Here is an 18,852-nt window from a genome sequence, read left to right on the forward strand (position 1 = left end):
GGTTACCCATTACACATACAATGAAAAGTAGGAATGACAAAGCCACACTGATATGTGACCTTGCTATTTAGATTTCTGCTTCAGCAAAATTGTCAAAATCATGGGGTTTTGTGGTGAGTCATAATAGCTAATCTTGAAAGTATTAAAACAATCAACACTAAGGGTCTTTTATTAAGAAAAAGAAAAGACAGAAGCAGACTTAAGGCCGTCCAGCTACTTGACGATATTCAAGGCGTGCTTGGAGGAATGCGTTCTTACCTTCTTGGCGATGCACAGTGTACGCAGACCATCTCTTGCATACAAGTCTAGATGTTTCTGGGTTCGGGCTCGGATTTTCTTCAGCTTCTTTTCCATAGCAATGTCAGCCACTGTCAAATAATCATTATCTCCCATGAGGTCATGTACAAATTATTAGGGATCCCTGTCCCCAACACCCTGGGATATTTCCAGTGGACTACAAATGCTTTAGAGGAGGAATCCCCTTCCAGCCCACCTTGGAAACACAGAAGAGCTCTCCTGGCTGTCAGGTTGCTCTGGAAGGTGATAACTCCAGGAGTCCTTAAATTGTCTGCTGTCTACATTTTCTCATCAAAAGCCTGTCTGAGAAAAGTGCTATTTGAAGAAGGTAGGTGGTCTAAGATATTGTTCCCAAACACCCGAAAGCCCTGCTAAATCAGGAGACCAGAATCTTTATAGTTATCTAAGGTGTTTTTCACAGAGCCAGCTTAGGCCTGGATGGCCTACTGACTTTGGAAACTGTTCTCTAAGTCTTAGGGTATTCGTCGTCCTCTCTGTCATCAAGACAGGTCCTAAGACAGCTACAAACCTGGGTCTCATTAGCTAAGTTCTTCACCACATTGGGTTTGCTGAGTTAGGCTTTCTTTCCATATAAGAAATGATCTAAGAAAAACGTTTTTTGCATTTCCTATAAATCCAGTGTGAAAAATACTTCAATGTGTTGCTTAAAGTGCATTTTGTGAAGTTCTACATAGTAAGTTTCTGTCAGAAGTAATTTGTCCTTTTCTCCTGAAATTCCAGTACTCTTATCCATCAGATAATTAGAATTTTTAAGCCTGGGTTTGCTGACGTGGGGTAGGATTGATGCCATCCCCACTTCCTTTATCTAAGCTGTCACAGATAGCACTTGTCAATCACAGCACTTTGTAAACCTTAACTTGAAAAAGACTTCACAATCCATTACCAAGGCTGCACTGAGATTTTTAGAGGTTTCAGTAGTGAACAGAAACTGTGCATGTCACCCATATAATCCAAGATTAAAAATGGAATTCTTAACAGTGAAATAAGTATAAGTAAGGATGTCCAACAAAGGTCTGATTTTTTTCCATGATGCTACTCTAATGCTGTTTTTATACAACATAAAAATCCTTTCAAAGATTATGTTCTCATTTTTTCAGGTGCTACTATTTTCCTGGTGCCTTAAGCAGTCGTCATGTATGCATTCTCTTATTGAGCACGATTTACAATATTTTATTTTCAAGGACACCATCTCCTGAGATGAAACCCTTTTGTCTTCCACTTGTGAGCCTTTGAGTTTACCTTTCTGCTCAGGCTGCTGGGAACCTCGGAGTCAAATTGAATGTTCAAACACCACAAATATATTAAACCTGGAGTTATTTTCCCCCTGTCTTTCAGATTTTTGCTTCTCAATTTTTATGGTAACACTGTATATTTGTCTTTCACAGGAAGCATCTCTAAGCCATTTTGCAATCAGGTGAGGAACAAATAAAAAAACATCTCTGGGGCAGCTTGGATATGTGTTGCCCAGGGATAGAATGCCATGGCTCCCTTGACTCAGAAGCACTGAATTCACTTGCCTGCCAGAATCTGGGGATGAAGAGAAGTAATTAGCTCCCTTCCTATTCTAAACACTAATCAATCTCCATGAACCTCTTGGCTCTGATCCACAGCTGATAATGCAGGAGGCACCGGGCTGCCTGGGCAATTCTAAAGCTTGGCCAGAATCTACTATCCTGGGAAAATCGCAGCCCCATAACTGTCTTCTCCTTGTTAGCAATCAGGAAGTGGCTGCATACTAATTCATACTGCTCCAAAATTGGACACGGATATGTAGGGACTTTGGAACATTTTTCTGGCTCAGAGCAAATCTATGAAAATCCATCTTGGGGAAGGCTGGGGAAAAGGATGATGAAGAGGAACACTTGAGGCTTCCCAGAGTGAGCTGAGCCCAGTGCAGAATTCTGACAGCACGGAAAGAGCTCTGAACTGGGATGCAGGATACGTGGGCCTGGTATTTACCACTAGTTAGCTGCATCACCTCTCCTAAGTCACTTCTCTTTCTGGGTTGAGTTGTTTTCTCTCCAAAGTGAAGAGTTAGGACCATGAGGTGTTCTAGGGTATGTTAATGGATGTTCTGGTGCAAAAAGATGTGTGTAGATAATCCATATTTAGATGAATTTAGAAAACTGGAAACTGGAATAAAGTTAAAGAGGTTTCTCTGCTATAAAAATGTAGTCTTTAATATGTTAATGAGCTCTCTAGTCTCCAGGACAACGAGATGTAAAATGCAGTGTGACTTAAGGATCCTGCTTTGAGGAGAGCATCTTGGGGACCTGGTTTCCAGGTGGGACCTGCTGGTCTAGGTGACACTGTCACCTGAGCTCCTCATTCCCACTCCACACTGCCTCTGGAACTATGAAACTCTCTGTTTCTGGAGCCCTGGTGAGGCAGGACTCACCACAGGCTGTGTCTTCCAGCAGGTCCATGATAATTGAGTCGGCTCCCTTGGTGTAGACAATGATCTCATCAGTCAGTGGGTGCCTCACAACCACGGACATTCTCTTCCTGACAGAGTCAAAGCCCAGAGTGCACAGGACGTTGAAGGTGAGGCAGGTGCCCTGGGGCAGGCGCACAGTCACCTGCTCGGGCGTCCGGGACACCAGGGTGAAGCTGTAGGCATGGGCAGCATGTACCAGGGCTGCCTCGTCAGGGCTCTCGGCCTCATAACAGAGCTCGGGGCTGGCCAGGCCTGCCACTGGGGCCTCCAGCACGTCCTCCATGGAAGTGCCCGACCCAGACCCCAGGATGTTGCCCTGGTCCCACGTGCTGCTCCTGTAGCCGCCATCGGTGGAGGAGCTGCCACTGCACACAGATGCATCGTCCCTCTCATCCGAGTCTGTGGTGGGCATGTTTGCCCCCAAACTCTCCCCTAGGTCTGTGTCAGAGGGCACAGTGGATGAGAATGACTGGCTGAGGCTTGATAGCTTCAGCCTCTGGAAGAGCTGCTGAATCTTCTCTAAGGACATCCCCAGAGCCTTGTTTGAGGGTGGGATGGTGACCTTGATGTTAAAGGAGGAAAGCAGAACATTATTCAATGTTGGAAATAATATCAAGCTATCTTATTCAGAATACGAAGTATCAGTGGATTATGTGGCTTTCTGGGATCTTGGGAAAGTCTCCTCTCCTCTACGGGCCTCAGTTTACCCATGCGCAAAATGAGGGAGTTAGGTCAGATGTTTCCTTCCAGCCCTGACGTTCTAGGGTCTGACTGTGATCATTGTCCTCTATCTTTTGATCATCCTACTCCGATAGTGAAAAAAGAAAGAAAGGGAGATAAACATCAGATACTCGTGGTAGCTCATATTCCCCCAAACCCTTGCCATAATCCTATCTGCTTTATCTTTGTGTGCAGTATCTCATTTCATTCTCCTGCCAACTCTGTGGGATACTATCATTATCCCGACTTAAGGGTGAGAAAGCTGAGACACACAGAGGTTACATAAGTTGGCCATGGTCACCCAGTGTGTAGGTTGTGGAGCTGGGACTCAAACCTGGGTCTGCCTGACTCCAGAGACTGGGCTCTTAAGCTCTCTTCCAGCTAATGCCCCCTCATTAATGTGAAAATTGGGAGTTGGACACTACTCTTCCACAAATGGCACTTCTTCCCCTCTCAAAAATAGGGTGAGTTTTTCAGATAATGCTTTCTGCCTTCAAGAGCTTCCTGGAGCTTTCTGGTAATGTAGTGGCTTTTCAGTGGCTGAGGTGACTTTTCAGGGTGGTTCGGAATCCGGGCATAATAAGGGGAGGTTATGGCTTAGTGCCTCGGTGAACACTCTTTTCTGGGTTTCGTAGCCACAAGTTGTACCACCTAACTGTTCTCATCAGTGATTCACAAGGGAGCTTGGCTGAGAATTGTGGATAATTGAAGACAAATCTACCTTCAGTAGATTTCAAAGTATAACTTTACATAAATAACCATCCTGCTGCATTATTTCCAGGGGATGAAATCACATGCAGAATTAATTATTTTTAACTGCTGCATAACAGCAGAGACCAATATGACGTAATATTACTAGGAGCCATTCTGGAGTCATACAGATGACTCTGTCATGCATTAATCATCCATCCTTCACCGAGTTACTTAAGTTACCTGAGGCCACCATTTCTTCACTTGTTAAATCCAAGGACATACCACTTAGAGTTGTTGGGTTGTGAGGATTAAATGATAATGCAGGTAAAATGTTTGACATAAACCCTGGCACATAGCCAAGTGCTCAGTAAACATTAACTCTTAATATTTACCCTGCAGACAGGTAGATAAAGTTTGAAAGCTACACAGAGAGCTCATGTGTAATTTTTTCCATTTTATTTTAAATGAGGAAACAGACCCAGAGAGGATAAGACACCTGTTCAAGGTCTCACGGTGATAAACAGTGACACCGTGGCCAGGACCCAAGTGTCCTGTCTCCCTGATCAGGGCTTCTGTCCTTGCCCCTACCCTGCCTTGTACTTACCTACCTCTTCTCCACCCCACTCCCAACCATCACCAGTCCTTACCCTCTGCCTGGGCTCTGTGGTTGTGGACACCATGACAGAGTTGCAGATGGTCAAGGCCAGGAAGAAGTCAGCAATGGAGGAGGTGGTGGAGAGGGAAGGCTTGGCAGGTCTGGTGTCTGACAAGGTCTCCAGCCACAGGGCAGCGTCTCGCACCTTGGGCAGTAGGTTTCTATCTGGAGTCACATCTTTTTCCTGTAAGAGAAAAACCTGAGTGAGAGTCTTTCCTGAAGGGGCTGAGAAGGAAGGACACCTCCAGCTGCTTCTTTGCATGCCTGGGGAAAGAATGATACAGTCTTCGCTGTGATCTTGCAAACAGCACATCTCTCTCTCCCACAGGCCTGGTCATTGCCTATTATTTGATTCCTCCCTGTGTGTGTGTGCATCAGCTACCAGGCTTGGCAGTTCTTTCCTCCCAGTGTCTCCCCACCACTTGATTCCATTCCTGCTGCTTCCAGCCTTGCTTAAACCCTCTAGTTCTCATCCTGGATCACTGCGCCAGCTGCTAAATTGATGCTGCTGCCTCTCACCTCTTTTCTTTTCTATGTATCACCAGGGCAGCATTCGTAAAACTCCATTTTCCTCACGGTACTCATGACTTCAAAAAACCTTCAGGAGATCTTCACCATTAAACTGATCAATTCATCTGGCATCTAGATTCTTCCACAGTTTGCATTTCTATTCTTTACTCTCACCACTTCTGGAAGTGTACTCTACTTCTGTGCCTCTGATCACACTTGGTTTGAAAAATCCTCTCCTATCTACCAAGATCCTATCTAGACTTCAATCCCATAAGAAGTTCCAACTGTCCAGGAGATCTCATCCAGTCTCAATGAATCCTCTTGCTTCTGAGCCACAGTGGCAGGTTCTTGAATTCAGAGTGTCCATGGGAGTAATGATATGAGATGAACGAGGGAAGTGGGCCACAGTACAGCCGAGGATTTTATGGGATGGTGGGAGCTGTGAGGTCTGGCAAGTCCTACACTGTCTAAAGGGTGGCGACTGCCCTGACTAGTGAATGCTCCAATGCTACGTCAGTTTGCCAGATCTCCTGATTTTCAAGACAAAGCAGAGATGACGCATGACCCCTTCCTCCCTCCCTCCCTCCCTCCCTCCCTCTCTTCCTTCCTTCCTTCCTTCCTTCCTTCCTTCCTTCCTTCCTTCCTCCCTCCCTCCCTCCCTTCCTTCCTTCCTTCCTCCCTCCCTCCCTCCCTCCCTCCCTCCCTCCCTCCCTCCCTCCCTCCCTCCCTCCCTTCCTCCCTTCCTCCCTTCCTCCCTTCCTCCCTCCCTCCCTCCCTCCCTCCCTCCCTCCCTCCCTCCCTCCCTCCCTCCCTCCCTCCCTCCCTCCCTTCCTTCCTTCCTTCCTTCCTTCCTTCCTTCCTTCCTTCCTTCCTTCCTTCCTTCCTCCCTCCCTCCCTCCCTCCCTCCCTTCCTTCCTCCCTCCCTCCCTCCCTCTGTCCCTCCCTCCCTCCCTCCCTTCCTTCCTCCCTCCCTCCCTCCCTTCCTCCCTCTCTCCCTCTCTCTCTTTCTTATGGGCTGGAGCTGACTCAAGGGCTTCGAATTTTTCACATCTTTGTAGAAGCTGCCACTTGAACCACCTCTCTGGAATTCATTACATACTGACCTATGTCGTATGTATGTATGCATGTATGTATGAATGTATGTATTTTCTCTTGTCCTGGCTCCACCATAACCCTCCTCCCCCAACCTCCCAGAGTCTGATGCCAGGCAAGCTCCTTCTGGGTGAAAACATGCAGAACCACAGTGGAGGTGGTGGGGGCAGCAGTAGCAGCAGCGTCCTGTGCTGTCTACCTCTGCACCACCCTCTTGACCTGACCTACCTTTAAAATTCACCTTTCTTGTATCTGTGTTTAATCTCTCTAGAGATAAGGTAAGAGTCTCAAAGATAGAGATATTGAGTTTTTCTTGAGGTTGTATCTTCTAGATACCACAGCTTTGTTTGAAGCCAAAGCTCAAGAAACACTGACTCTCAATAATTAGATAAGACAAAAGCCATTTGCAAAGAAGGTTCCACATAAGACCATTTCTATCAGTGTTCAGAGTTCATGGATAAAGTTTAGAAGAGAGTCAATGGCTGAAAAAAGATAGACTGAGAGAATCTTGATTGATTTGTGCAGGTTGAAGATAGAGGGCAATGATTCCATAAGTCCCATTCGGTCCTCCCTAGGGCTCGACACAGGTGAGAGCCTCAGGGGAAGAAATCCAGGTACACTTCTCAAGTGTGGAGCCCACACACTTCAAGATTTCCACTGTTCATTTAGGATGCTCTGCAAGAGTCAACACTCACACCACAACTTATTCATATCATCTTAAGAAGACAACTTCCAGAGAAAGTCTACTTGTCAAAAGGAAGAGTGCTTGTAAAACTGCATCAAATCTGCATTTACTTCCATTGCCCTGTAAGCAATAGTGAGTCATCTATGCCATGTGGTGACATTATTTTCAGAAATCTTGGGAAGGAAAAATGCATGATCCATCCTCTCTGCCTCTGAGTGCAGTCTTCATAATAGGAGCTCACTTTCATGAAACTCTTCCTACCTTCCCAAGTGATGTCACTTATGCAATCTCATCAGATTTTCACAGTCCCAAACTGAGGTGAAACTAATCCCAGCATAACTGAAACCCAGAGGGATGGGCTGATTTGACTAATGTCACCCCTAAATCAGTAAAAAGCCAGAATCAGAGCTCAGACCCCTGGACTGCTAGTCTAGGGTTTTTCCTTCCTGTGGTCATGGTAAAGTAGTTGTATTTACTTATTAATATGCCTCTGCAAACTGCTTTAACCAGATTCCAGGTTCCATCCAGTACTTGTCATCCATTCACTAACACCATTCAAGGAACTCTGAACCCTGTTTCTCATAATCATGAGTGCTCATGTTCACATAGTGTTTCTTATGTTCTGGGTACGTCAATGATCTCATTGCATACTGGCAGCAACATCATCTGTAGAGTGCCATTATTCTCCAATTACCTCTGTATTTCAGATGAAGAAACTGAGGCCCAGAGAAATTAAGTATCTTGCCCAACATCACACAGTAAGTGGGAGGGATTCCTTCAGCTGACTCCAGATAGTCTGACTTTAGAATTTATGCTCTTAACTGCATACTAGGCAAAATCCTCCATGAGAAGGAAATGAACTTTGAGACTTGCTGACAGCCAGCGTCTTTAGTGTCTGGCATCCCAAACACAACGGATGGGCTGTATATCTAATCCTTAAGGCTCAGCACACAGTCCATGAGATTATAAAGGGAATTATGTGGATCTTCCTTTTTTTAAAATTACAGTATGCCTGAAATATCATGCAATGCTCCTTGAAGTTATGTTGCAATGTACCCATCATAAGTTAAAAATATAGATCTTAAGTTGAAAATGCATTTAATGCATCTAGTCTACCAAACACCATAGCTTAGCCTAGCCTGTCTTAAACGTGGTCAGAACACTTATGTTAGACTACAGTTGGGCAAAATCATCTAACACTAAGCCTATTTTATAATAAACTGAAGAATAAAAAAATTTCAGTATGTCCTCCATATCCACAGGTTCAGCATCTATGGATTCAATCAACTGCAAATTGAAAATATTAAAAAAAAAAATCAAATAAAAAACAATAAAAAATAATAAAAATATACTATAACAACTATTTACATAGCATTTACAGTGTATTACACATTATAAGTATTCTAGAGATGATTTAAAGTATATCAGAGGATGTGTGTTGGCTATATACGAGTACTATGCCATTTTATATCAGGGACTTGAACATCCACAGATGTTGGTATCCATGGGGGACCTGAGGTCCTCGAGGATATTGAGGGACAACTGTACATTCCTTTTCTTTTGGTTGCTGCTAGCCCTTACATGGCATTATGTATGGTTAAAATGATTTAATAGTTATTTACTCTGTGTCCATTTACCCTCTAGTCTATGAGGACAGAGACTGTTTCTCTCGTGTCCCCTGTGCGTCCCAGATTGCAGACACTCAAAGCATTTGTTGACTGACTCCTTCCTATGATACCACGTTACCTTACGACTGATTAACTTTTGGCATCTCTTTGTGAAAACTTAAAACTTAAATACTTTAATATATTTCTATCCAATCACATAACAGTGCGTTAAAAAATAAGTCTCCTCCACAAAGGGCCCACCTCTGTCTGGCATTGCAGCAGGCCTAGCCTGCAGGTGCCTGGGCAGGTTTCAGTTTTGTAATGTTTCTGCAGTCACCACAGACCTGTCTCTGCAGGGCAAGGCTCTTCATGGTTCCTTTTGCTCCAGCCCACTGGTCTCCTGTGTGCTCCATGAACATTGAGGCAGGAAGTTGGCACTTAGAGAACTTAGAAAGAAGAAAGCATCCCTGAGCACTGCTGGCCCTGAGGCCAGTCTGTTTCTCTGAGGGAAAAGAAATAAAAATTTGTGCAGCTACCAGTTTTTCATTTTTTTTTGTTTTTTTAAAATTTTTATTTTGTCGATATACATTGTGGTTGATTATTGTTGCCCCTTACCAAAATCTCCCTCCCTCCTCCCTCTCCTCCCTCACCCCCAACAATGTCCTTTCTGTTTGCTTGTCGTATCAACTTCAAGTAATTGTGGTTGTTATATCTTCTCCCCCACCCCCGGTTTTTTTTTTTGTGTGTGTGTGTGAATTTATATATTAATTTTTAGCTCCCACCAGTAAGTGAGAACATGTGGTATTTCTCTTTCTGTGCCTGACTTGTTTCACTTAATATAATTCTCTCAAGGTCCATCCATGTTGTTGCAAATGGCAGTATTTCATTCGTTTTTATAGCTGAGTAATATTCCATTGTGTAGATGTACCACATTTTCCATATCCACTCATCCGATGATGGACATTTGGGCTGGTTCCAACTCTTGGCTATTGTAAAGAGTGCTGCAATGAACATTGGGGAAAAGGTATACCTTCGACTTGATGATTTCCATTCCTCTGGGTATATTCCTAGCAGTGGGATAGCTGGGTCATATGGCAGATCTATCTGCAATTGTTTGAGGAACCTCCATACCATTTTCCATAGAGGCTGCACCATTTTGCAGTCCCACCAACAATGTATGAGAGTTCCTTTTTCTCTGCAACCTTGCCAGCATTTATCGCGTCTTTTGGATTTTAGCCATCCTAACTGGGGTGAGATGGTATCACAGTGTGGTTTTGATTTGCATTTCCCGGATGCTGAGTGATGTGGAGCATTTTTTCATATATCTGTTGGCCATTTGTATATCTTCCTTAGAGAAATGCCTACTTAGCTCTTTTGCCCATTTTTTAATTGGGTTGCTTGTTTTTTATTGTAAAGTGGTTTGAGCTCCTTGTATATTCTGGATATTAATCCTTTGTCAGATGTATATTTTGCAAATATTTTCTCCCACTCTGTTGGTTGTCTTTTAACTCTGTTGTTCCTTTTGCTGTGCAGAAGCTTTTTAGTTTGATATAATCCCATTTGTTTATTTTTCCTTTGGTTGCCCGTGCTTTTGGGGTCGTATTCGTGAAGTCTGTGTCCAGTCCTATTTCCTGAAGTGTTTCTCCTATGTTTTCTTTAAGAAGTTTTATTGTTTCAGGGTGTATATTTAAATCCTTAATCCATTTTGAGTTGACTTTAGTATACAGTGAGAAGGTATGGGTCTAGTTTCATTCTCCTGCATATGGATATCCAGTTATTCCAGCACCATTTGCTGAAGAGGCAGTCCCTTCCCCAGTGAATAGGCTTGGTGCCTTTGTCAAAGATCAGATGGCAGTAAGTGTGTGGGTTGATTTCTGGATTCTCTATTCTATTCCATTGATCAGTGTGTCTGTTTTTATGCCAGCAACATACTGTTTTGGTTATTATAGCTTTGTAGTATAGCTTAAAGTCAGGTAGTGTTATGCCTCCAGCTTTATTTTTTTTGCTCAGCGTTGCTTTGGCTACGCGTGGTCCTTTATTATTCCATATAAATGTCTGGATAGTTCTTTCCATTACTGAGAAAAATGTCTTTGGAATTTTGATGGGGATTGCATTGAATTTGTATATCACTTTGGGTAGTATGGACATTTTCACTATGTTGATTCTTCCAATCCAAGAGCATGGGATATCTTTCAATTTTCTTGTATCCTCTCTAATTTCTCTCAGCAGTGGTTTGTAGTTCTCATTATAGAGATTTTTGACCTCCTTGGTTAACTCAATTCCTAAGTATTTTATTTTTTTGGTGGCTATTGTAAATGGGCAGGCTTTCTTGATTTCTCGTTCTGCATGTTCACTATTGGAGAAAAGAAATGCTACTGATTTTTGTGTGTTGATTTTGTATCCTGCTACTGTGCTGAAATCATTTATTGATTCCAACAGTTTTTTTGTAGAGGTTTTAGGCTGTTCGATATATAGGATCATGTCATCTGCAAACAGGGACAGTTTGACTTCATCTTTTCCAATCTGGATGCCCTTTATTTCCTTCTCTTCTCTGATTGCTCTGGCTAGTACTTCCAACACTATGTTGAATAGGAGTGGTGAGAGTGGGCATCCTTGTCTAGTTCCTGTTCTTAAAGGAAAAGCTTTCAGCTTTTCCCCATTCAGGATGATATTGGCAGTGAGTTTGTCATATATGGCTTTAATTATGTTGAGATACTTTCCGTCTATACCTAACTTATAGAGGGTCTTTGTCATGAATGAGTGCTGAATTTTATCAAATGCTTTTTCAGCATCTATAGAGATGATCATATGGTCCTTGTGTTTGAGTTTATTAATATGGTGTATCACATTTATTGATTTGCATATGTTGAACCAACCTTGCATCCCTGGGATGAATCCCACTTGATCGTGGTGAATAATTTTATGTATGTGTTGCCGTATTCTGTTTGCTAGTATTTTAGTGAGGATTTTTGCATCTATGTTCATCAAGGATTCGGCCTGTAGTTTTCTATTTGGTTATATCTTTACCTGGTTTTGGTATCAGGATGATGTTTGCTTCATAGAATGAGTTTGGGAGATTTTCGTCTGTTTCAATCTTTTGTAATAGTTTGTAAAGAATCGGTGTCAATTCCTGTTTGAATGTTTGGTAAAATTCTGCTGTGAATCCATCTTTTTCCATCCTTTCACTCTTAGTCTATGTGAGTCTTTATGGGAGAGGTGGGTCTCTTGTAGGCAGCATATAGTTGGGTCCTCCTTTTTAATCCAGTCAGCCAGTCTGTGTCTTTTGATTGGGGAATTTAAGCCTTTTACATTAAGAGTTGTTATTGAAAGGTGTTGATTTATTCCTAGCATTTTATTGGTTGTTTGGTTGTCTTAGGTGTCTTTTGTTCCTTGCCTTCTGATTTACTGTTTGGTTTCTGTGTTTGTTGGTTCCTTAGGTTTTAGATAGCGTTTTTGTTTTTTTGTTTTCTCTTCATGAATGCCTTTTTTATTATACTACTGGGTTTTGGTTTTTCTTGGGTTTTTATGGCAATGGTAGTTATTTTTCAGGAACCAAACCCAGTACTCCCTTGAGGATTTCTTGTAAGGGTGGTCGTGTGGTAGTGAACTCCTGCAGTTTTTGTTTGTCTGAGAAATATACTATTTGCCCTTCATTTCGGAAGGATAGCCTTGCAGGGTAGAGTATTCTTGGCTGGCAATCTTTGTCTTTTAGTATTTTGAAAATATCATCCCATTCCTTTCTAGCTTTTAGGGTTTGTGATGAAAAGTCTGATGTTAGCCTGATTGGGGCTCCTTTATAGGTGATTTGACGCTTCTCTCTTGCAGCTTTTAAGATTCTCTCTTTGTCTCTGAGTTTTGCCAATTTGACTATAACATGTCTTGGAGAAGACCTTTTTGGGTTGAATACATTTGGAGATCATTGAGCTTCCTGGATCTGAAGATCTGTGATTTTTCCTATACCTGGGAAGTTTTCTGCCACTATTTTGTTGAATATGTTTTCAATGCAATCTCCATTTTCCTCCCCTTCTGGGATACCCATGACTCAGATATTTGAGTGCTTAAGGTTGTCTGATATCTCTCTCAGATTTTCTTCAATGTCTTTGATTCTGTTTTCTTTTTTTTTGTCTGCTTGTGTTATTTCAAACAGCCCATCTTCAAGTTCAGAGGTTCTCTCTTCAACTTCGACAAGCCTGCTGGTTAAACTCTCCGTTGTGTTTTTTATTTCGCTGAATAACTTCTTCAGTTCAGCAAGTTCTGCTACATGTTTTTTCAGGACATTGATTTCCTTGTACATTTCCTCTTTAAGGTCCTGTATACTTTTCCTCATTTCATCATGATGTCTAGCTGAGTTTTCTTGTATCTCATATAGTTTCCTTAGAATTATTACTCGAAATTCCTTGTCCGTCATTTCAAGGGCTTCTTGTTCTATAGGATCTAGAGTTTGAGATTTATTAACTTTTGGAGGTGTACTTTCTTGATTTTTTTGTATTTCTGGTATCTTTTTTTTGATGTTTATTCATTGTGGCAGGGCGTTTCACAGTCCACCGGTTTGAGACTATTGACTAACTAAGATGTTGCTGTGGTTGCCAATTTGGTATGGCTACCTCTGTGACTGCTCCGTTGGCCTCTAGTGCCTTGTGTGTGTGGTTGCCTCATGTCTTGGGCCTCTCTGGGGAGCCACCTCTTTGGTCAGCTTGGACTCTGCTGGGCTGCTGGATCATGGGGTGGTACCGCAGGGTGTGTGGTCTCTGCTGAGCTTCCAATTCCCATGCAGGACTTCTCCGTGTTCTGTGCACTCTCGCCCGGGCTGTTGGATCACGCAGTGGTGACCCCACAGGGTGTGTCGTTTCTGTTGAGTCTCCTCCTCCCTAGCCGGATGTCTCCCCACCCTGTGCGCACTGGGCTGGGCTGGGACGTGTCTTCTCCAACCCTCGTCTATCAGCCGGGCCTTCAAGACCCTGCTCGACACCGCCTCGCCCAGAAAGTCTACCAGGTTTCTGCCACGCGCAGATGACCGGTCGCTCTGGGTGCCTTTGTAGCACTGTATAGATCTTTCTCAGGACTTATCACCTTCCTCCTGGTATCATGGTTATTTGTGTACTTGTCTTATCTCCCACACCAGAGTGTGAGCTCCTCCGGGGAGAAGCCCACAGCACACAGTTCACCTTTGAATCCCCCGGCGTGGACTGAGTCCGGTGCCCGCCCGCAGTCAGCTCTCCGGCAGGTTCAAGCGAACTCGGGAACTCTCCAACCACACTATTCCTAACTAGAAATCGGTTAGGCGTTTTTCCGAACTGGTGGCCGCAGAGATGGTATCTGCCTCCCGCTAACAGGAAGTTTACCCGCGGCCGGAGCCCAGGGTGCGGTGGAGTGACAGTCGGCCCAGCCCATACTTCCCTGCCCTCCCGTCACTGGCCAGGGATGCCCCACACCACCAGCCCTGCCAGAGAACCATGGAGGGAGTGGGAGGGGAGGCCGGCCGCAGGCCCCGGGAAGCCCCGCGCTGGGGCAAGCAAGTAGGAAGGCTCAGTGAGGAGCCGAGCCAGGCGAGGAGGACAGGCTTGGCTGAGCCGGGCCAGAGCCGCCACCACCTAAGAAAATGGAGGCAGCCCTGGGGCTGGTGAGTGGCCCGTTGGGGCAGGCGGAAGCCGGGCGTGCGTCTGCCCCCCGAGCAGGGCCAGGCCAGGGGTCACTCACAGGGCTGTGCCGGGTTGGGCGGCTCCCTCTCTGCCTCTGCGTCGTCGCCGTCCCGTTCTCGGCCGCTGCCGCCTCGGGCTGCTCACTCGGTCCCGCGGCGTGGCTCAGGCACTCCCAGGAATCTTCTTTTATGCCGGCCTGAAACCTCGAATCCCGAATAGGGCAGCTGGCCGCCTTCAGCGCGGCCCCGGCCTCCGGGATCCTGGTAGCATCAACAGCAGCCCTGGCGCTGTGTTCCCTGTTTAGAGACTCGCTTTTGCAGCTAAGAAACAGTTCTTTTCCTGCTCCACACTTCAAAACTGTTGCCTGTAAATGAGGCAGCCTCTCCTGCCAAGGGCAAAGTGGCAGTCAGCCCCCACGACCAGCCACCAGCAGCGGTCCTCCCTTAAGAGACGGCAAGAGGAAGGTCCACAAGTTTCTCGGCTGCCTAAGGACCAGTGGCTGCCTTTTCCACCTCAGCTACTCCACGCCAACAGCCGCAGCCACCGCCATCTTAGGATCCCTCTGTAGTCTCAGCTACCAGTTTTTCAAATTAGAGCTTTGTGGCAGCCAGTTACTCAACTGGTTGAATTTCTTTCTATTACAGAATACCTAAAACTCATACAAACCCTCTTTGATGAAGGTGCTCTCTGAGCTAAACTATACCCTTGAGGGTCCTATTATTATCATTAGACTACATTTTTTGAGAATGTATAGCAAAGTCAGGCACTTTGCTAAGTGCTTTCATGTACATTATCTAATCATCATAACAGCATTGAGATAGCCAGCAGCATTCTGACATTTTAATTACGAGGCAAATGAGGCTCATTGAAGATAGATAACTTGTCCCAGGTCACAAAGTCACAAATAATTTGCTGGGACTTGAATCCAGTCTGTCTGATGCTGAAGCCCGAACCCTTAAACACTATACCAGTACTTCTCAGACTTTAATATGCGCACAAATCAACCTGGGACCTTCTAAAATGCAGAAATTCAGACCAGTTGCCCGGCTAGCTCAGTCGGTAGAGCATGAGACTCTTAAAATGCAGAAATTCAGTAGGTCTGGAGTGGACATGAACATCTGCATTTCCAACAAGCTCCCAGGTGGTGCTCGTGCTGCTGGTCCGAGGACCACAGCTTGAGTAGCAACGGTCTATGCTACGTGGCCACCGTATTGCTCCCATTTCCTTTCTGTCTGGGATGCGTTCCCACACTGAAGGCTGAAAGAAGTCGGCCAAGCTCCATTCTACTATTATCCTCAGTTTTAATGATAACTCACCCCAGTTCACATTGGTGACTATCACTGACTGAGTGCAGCAGTTTGTTCTATAGGAATCAATAGAGCCAGCTGTGGAAATAAACAGAAACCCTGGTGCCTAGGCCTGGAAGAAAACCTTTCATGGCATGGTTCCTTCTATGTCTGCATTTCCTCCTTTACTTTCCCCTGACTTGATGTTTCATCCTAGCTGCTCCTAAGAACCCCAGTTCTCCATCTTGCTTGCACAGATTGTCTCTTCTTGCAACAACCTGCACTCCTTACCCCTCCCCACTAGATGCTCTTCTCATTTCTCTTGTTCACCTTTAATCTTGTCTCAAAAATTGGCTCAGGTGCTAACACTTCCAGGAAGCCTCCCTGATGCCCCAGTATGATGTAGCTGTACCTCTGTTGGGCTCCCATGGCCCCTCTGCACCCATTGTTCCAGTAAGAGAGCACTGTCCTGTGGCCAGTGGTGTTCTTGCCCCTTCATTGGGCTGTAAGATCCTGAAATCAAGGGTAATGCCCTACTAGACTTTACATCCCTTGCTTAGCACAATATGTGCCATAGAGTTGTTTGTTGGCTGACGAACCAAAGAAATGAAGGGTTATTCTAAAAATTGTAGACTGATCATATTGGCAGTGGTGGGAGAATTGGTATAGGTGGGAGGAAACAGATCCTTCTGTTTGTTTTTGGTGAGTGTCTCAACTTGTACAACCTCTTGGGAAGAATCAATCAAAATAAAAAATGCACATATTGCCCAATTTAGCAATTATGCTCTAAGAATTAATACTGTAAGAAAAACTCACACATGTAAAAACATGTTGGCTCAACCATCCAACAAATTTTAACAGCCATTAAAAGTAGCTGAGGCAGATCTCTATTGAGTATCTATCCATCTGTCTATCAATACACAGGAAATATTCTCTGAGATTCACTAGGTAAAAAAAAAAAAAAAAAAAGCGAAGTCCAAAGCAGTATGTCTTGTAGCTTCCACCTGTGGTAGAAGATGGGCTCGTGTGTAGGCCACACTTGTGTGCTTCTGCATAGGTAAAGCACCTTTGAGAAGGATATGCAAGAAGCTACTAATATTGGTGTCTCTGAGGTGGTGGGGAGCAAGGGCGGGAGGGACACTTATTTCCACTGTCTCCCTTTGGTTCCTTTTGACTACTTAACCATGTGGGCGTATCACTACTGTGGAAACAGAGCTTCCCAGTTGCTGGGGAGCTGGAGGCTGAAATATTGCTTAGGGCAGTGATGCTTTTGCCATGGCTGAGGTTGTGACCTTGATGTTATTTAGTCTGGATGAAAAGCCAGGAAAACCCAATGTTAGTAAATGTTCTCTGTAATAGAAGCACATGGATTGTTAGGGTAAGCTTTTCCAAAAATGGGACATAAACCCCTCCCCCCCAAAAAAACCTCAGAGGTTATGCATGAAGGGACTTTTCCAGATCCTGCCAGACCCCACCTCTTGTGAACAGTGTCACTGCAGCTCTGTGTGCCCTCGCACCCATTTGGGAGCCTGAGGACTGAGGGAAGCACAGCTAAGACAGGCTTTACCTGTTCCTGTTCTGTGTGGTCACATCACTTCCAGAAAGATGGTGTGTGCTTGGCTAATTCAGTCAGGACTCTTTTCTAAGTTTACCGTGGGAGTGTGTGTATGTGGGCTGTCCTGCCAATCTGGAGCAGACTGGGAGTGCTGCATAAATCTCTTCCAAAGAAAGGAAGGCCAAGGTTAGGGAAAGGAGCCAGAAGGCCAATGACACCTCCTCCGCTCCTCTCCGTTGTGTTCTTTCTGGAGGGGTGGGGTGCGCCCACAGAGGGGAGTGGTGGTGAAGTTTGGAGGAGCCTAGCTGGCCCCAGTGAGAATTTTATGATTAGGAAGATATTTTTTGGTCTGATGGTTCCGGAAAACATTCTGCAAGTGGCACTTCTAAACAAAGACTCTGCTCAAATCTTGGCTGCTTACAGACCAGAGAAAAAAAGGCATTTCATTTTCCATCTGCCAGTATTATTAAACATTGGCTCCAAACTCACTATTTTCATAAGTATGTTACCCGCTCCCCCACCTTAAAGCCAAAGATTTTATAGCAGTCAATTAGGTGAAACTCACTGATGCTTCCTTGCTACTTGTAGTGAAAGAAAAAAACCAAAAACCGAACCAAAACAAAAAACCACACCAGCTTTTGCTGCTATTCCTATAGTTGATTCTTGTTTTATTTTTGGTTTAAAGCAAAGAGCCAAGGAGACCAGCAACCGGCTTTTTTAGAATCTGGTGGAATGCTCTGCCAAGACTCGGTACCCTGGGGGTTTCAGAGGCAAGTTCTGGCTGAGATCATAAAGGGAAGGTAAAGAACTGGTGGTTCCAAGAGATATCAGACCAGACCAGATGCCAGGTGAGCAGGTGGAGGAGGGCACAGAAGGCAGGTGGGAGAGGGGCAAGCTCAGAGAGCCTACCAAGGACAGGTGGGTGGGCAGAAGAGGTGGTCGACCTGGACTGCCACAGAAGCTCTCGAGGGTCTACTACAAGGATCTGACTCAGCCAGAGATAGTTTGCGTGTTAGCATAAAAGTCCTTTAAGGCACCATAAATCACCCCCTTCAGCGTCTACTCCCAAGCTGTAGAAGGTGCCCATTTGAGCCAACTGAAGACTATTTCCTGGAGGGGTGGTAATCTTCTTAGAGAGGTTCTTAATCTTAGCCACGCACTAGAATCATCAGAAATAAAAATACAAATGCTCAAGCCCTACCCTAGACCAAATATACCAGAAATGGGGATATAATGGGAGAGAGATCAACCACTGCATTTTATCAAACTCCTTGTTTCCCCTCCCTGACATCAGATATGTGAATATTTGTCCAAGGCAGACAGCTTCTCATTAGAAAGATCATTTAAAACTTCCATTAGTTATCTGTCTGTCTAAAACACATGATTTTAAGAATTAAATCTTCAAAATAAACTCATGAGCCAGAACAATCATCCCCATTCTAATGATGGGGAAATTGAGGCTTTGAGCTCAGTAAATTGATCAGAGTCATGGAGCTAATAATACATGGTGGAACTGAGAGGAAAACCTGGAGTGTTGGACCCAAATGTGCCTAATTCATAGCTGGAAGGGATCTTCTAGGTCAGCACAAACAGAACGTTATTTCATTTTGAGAACAACCTGATGAGAATTGAAAGTAAAGTATTTTCAGGTGATC

The 18,852-nt window shown here is 44.5% G+C and overlaps 1 protein-coding gene across 1 annotated transcript in view; it reads right to left on the bottom strand.

The window, feature by feature from the left end:
- The window catches only part of ATP10B (ATPase phospholipid transporting 10B (putative)), a 108,726-nt gene that overhangs the window by 38,590 nt on the left and 51,284 nt on the right, over positions 1-18,852 (bottom strand). The window contains exons 10-12 of the mRNA XM_063088043.1: positions 4,816-5,007; positions 2,717-3,317; positions 259-368 (exon numbers count right to left, since the gene is read on the bottom strand). Of these exons, the coding sequence (XP_062944113.1) occupies positions 259-368; positions 2,717-3,317; positions 4,816-5,007 (903 nt within the window). The remainder of the gene's footprint in view (positions 1-258; positions 369-2,716; positions 3,318-4,815; positions 5,008-18,852) is intronic.

The sequence above is a fragment of the Cynocephalus volans genome, chromosome 2 (genome assembly GCF_027409185.1).
Source record: "Cynocephalus volans isolate mCynVol1 chromosome 2, mCynVol1.pri, whole genome shotgun sequence".
Classification (NCBI taxonomy): Eukaryota; Metazoa; Chordata; class Mammalia; order Dermoptera; family Cynocephalidae; genus Cynocephalus; species Cynocephalus volans.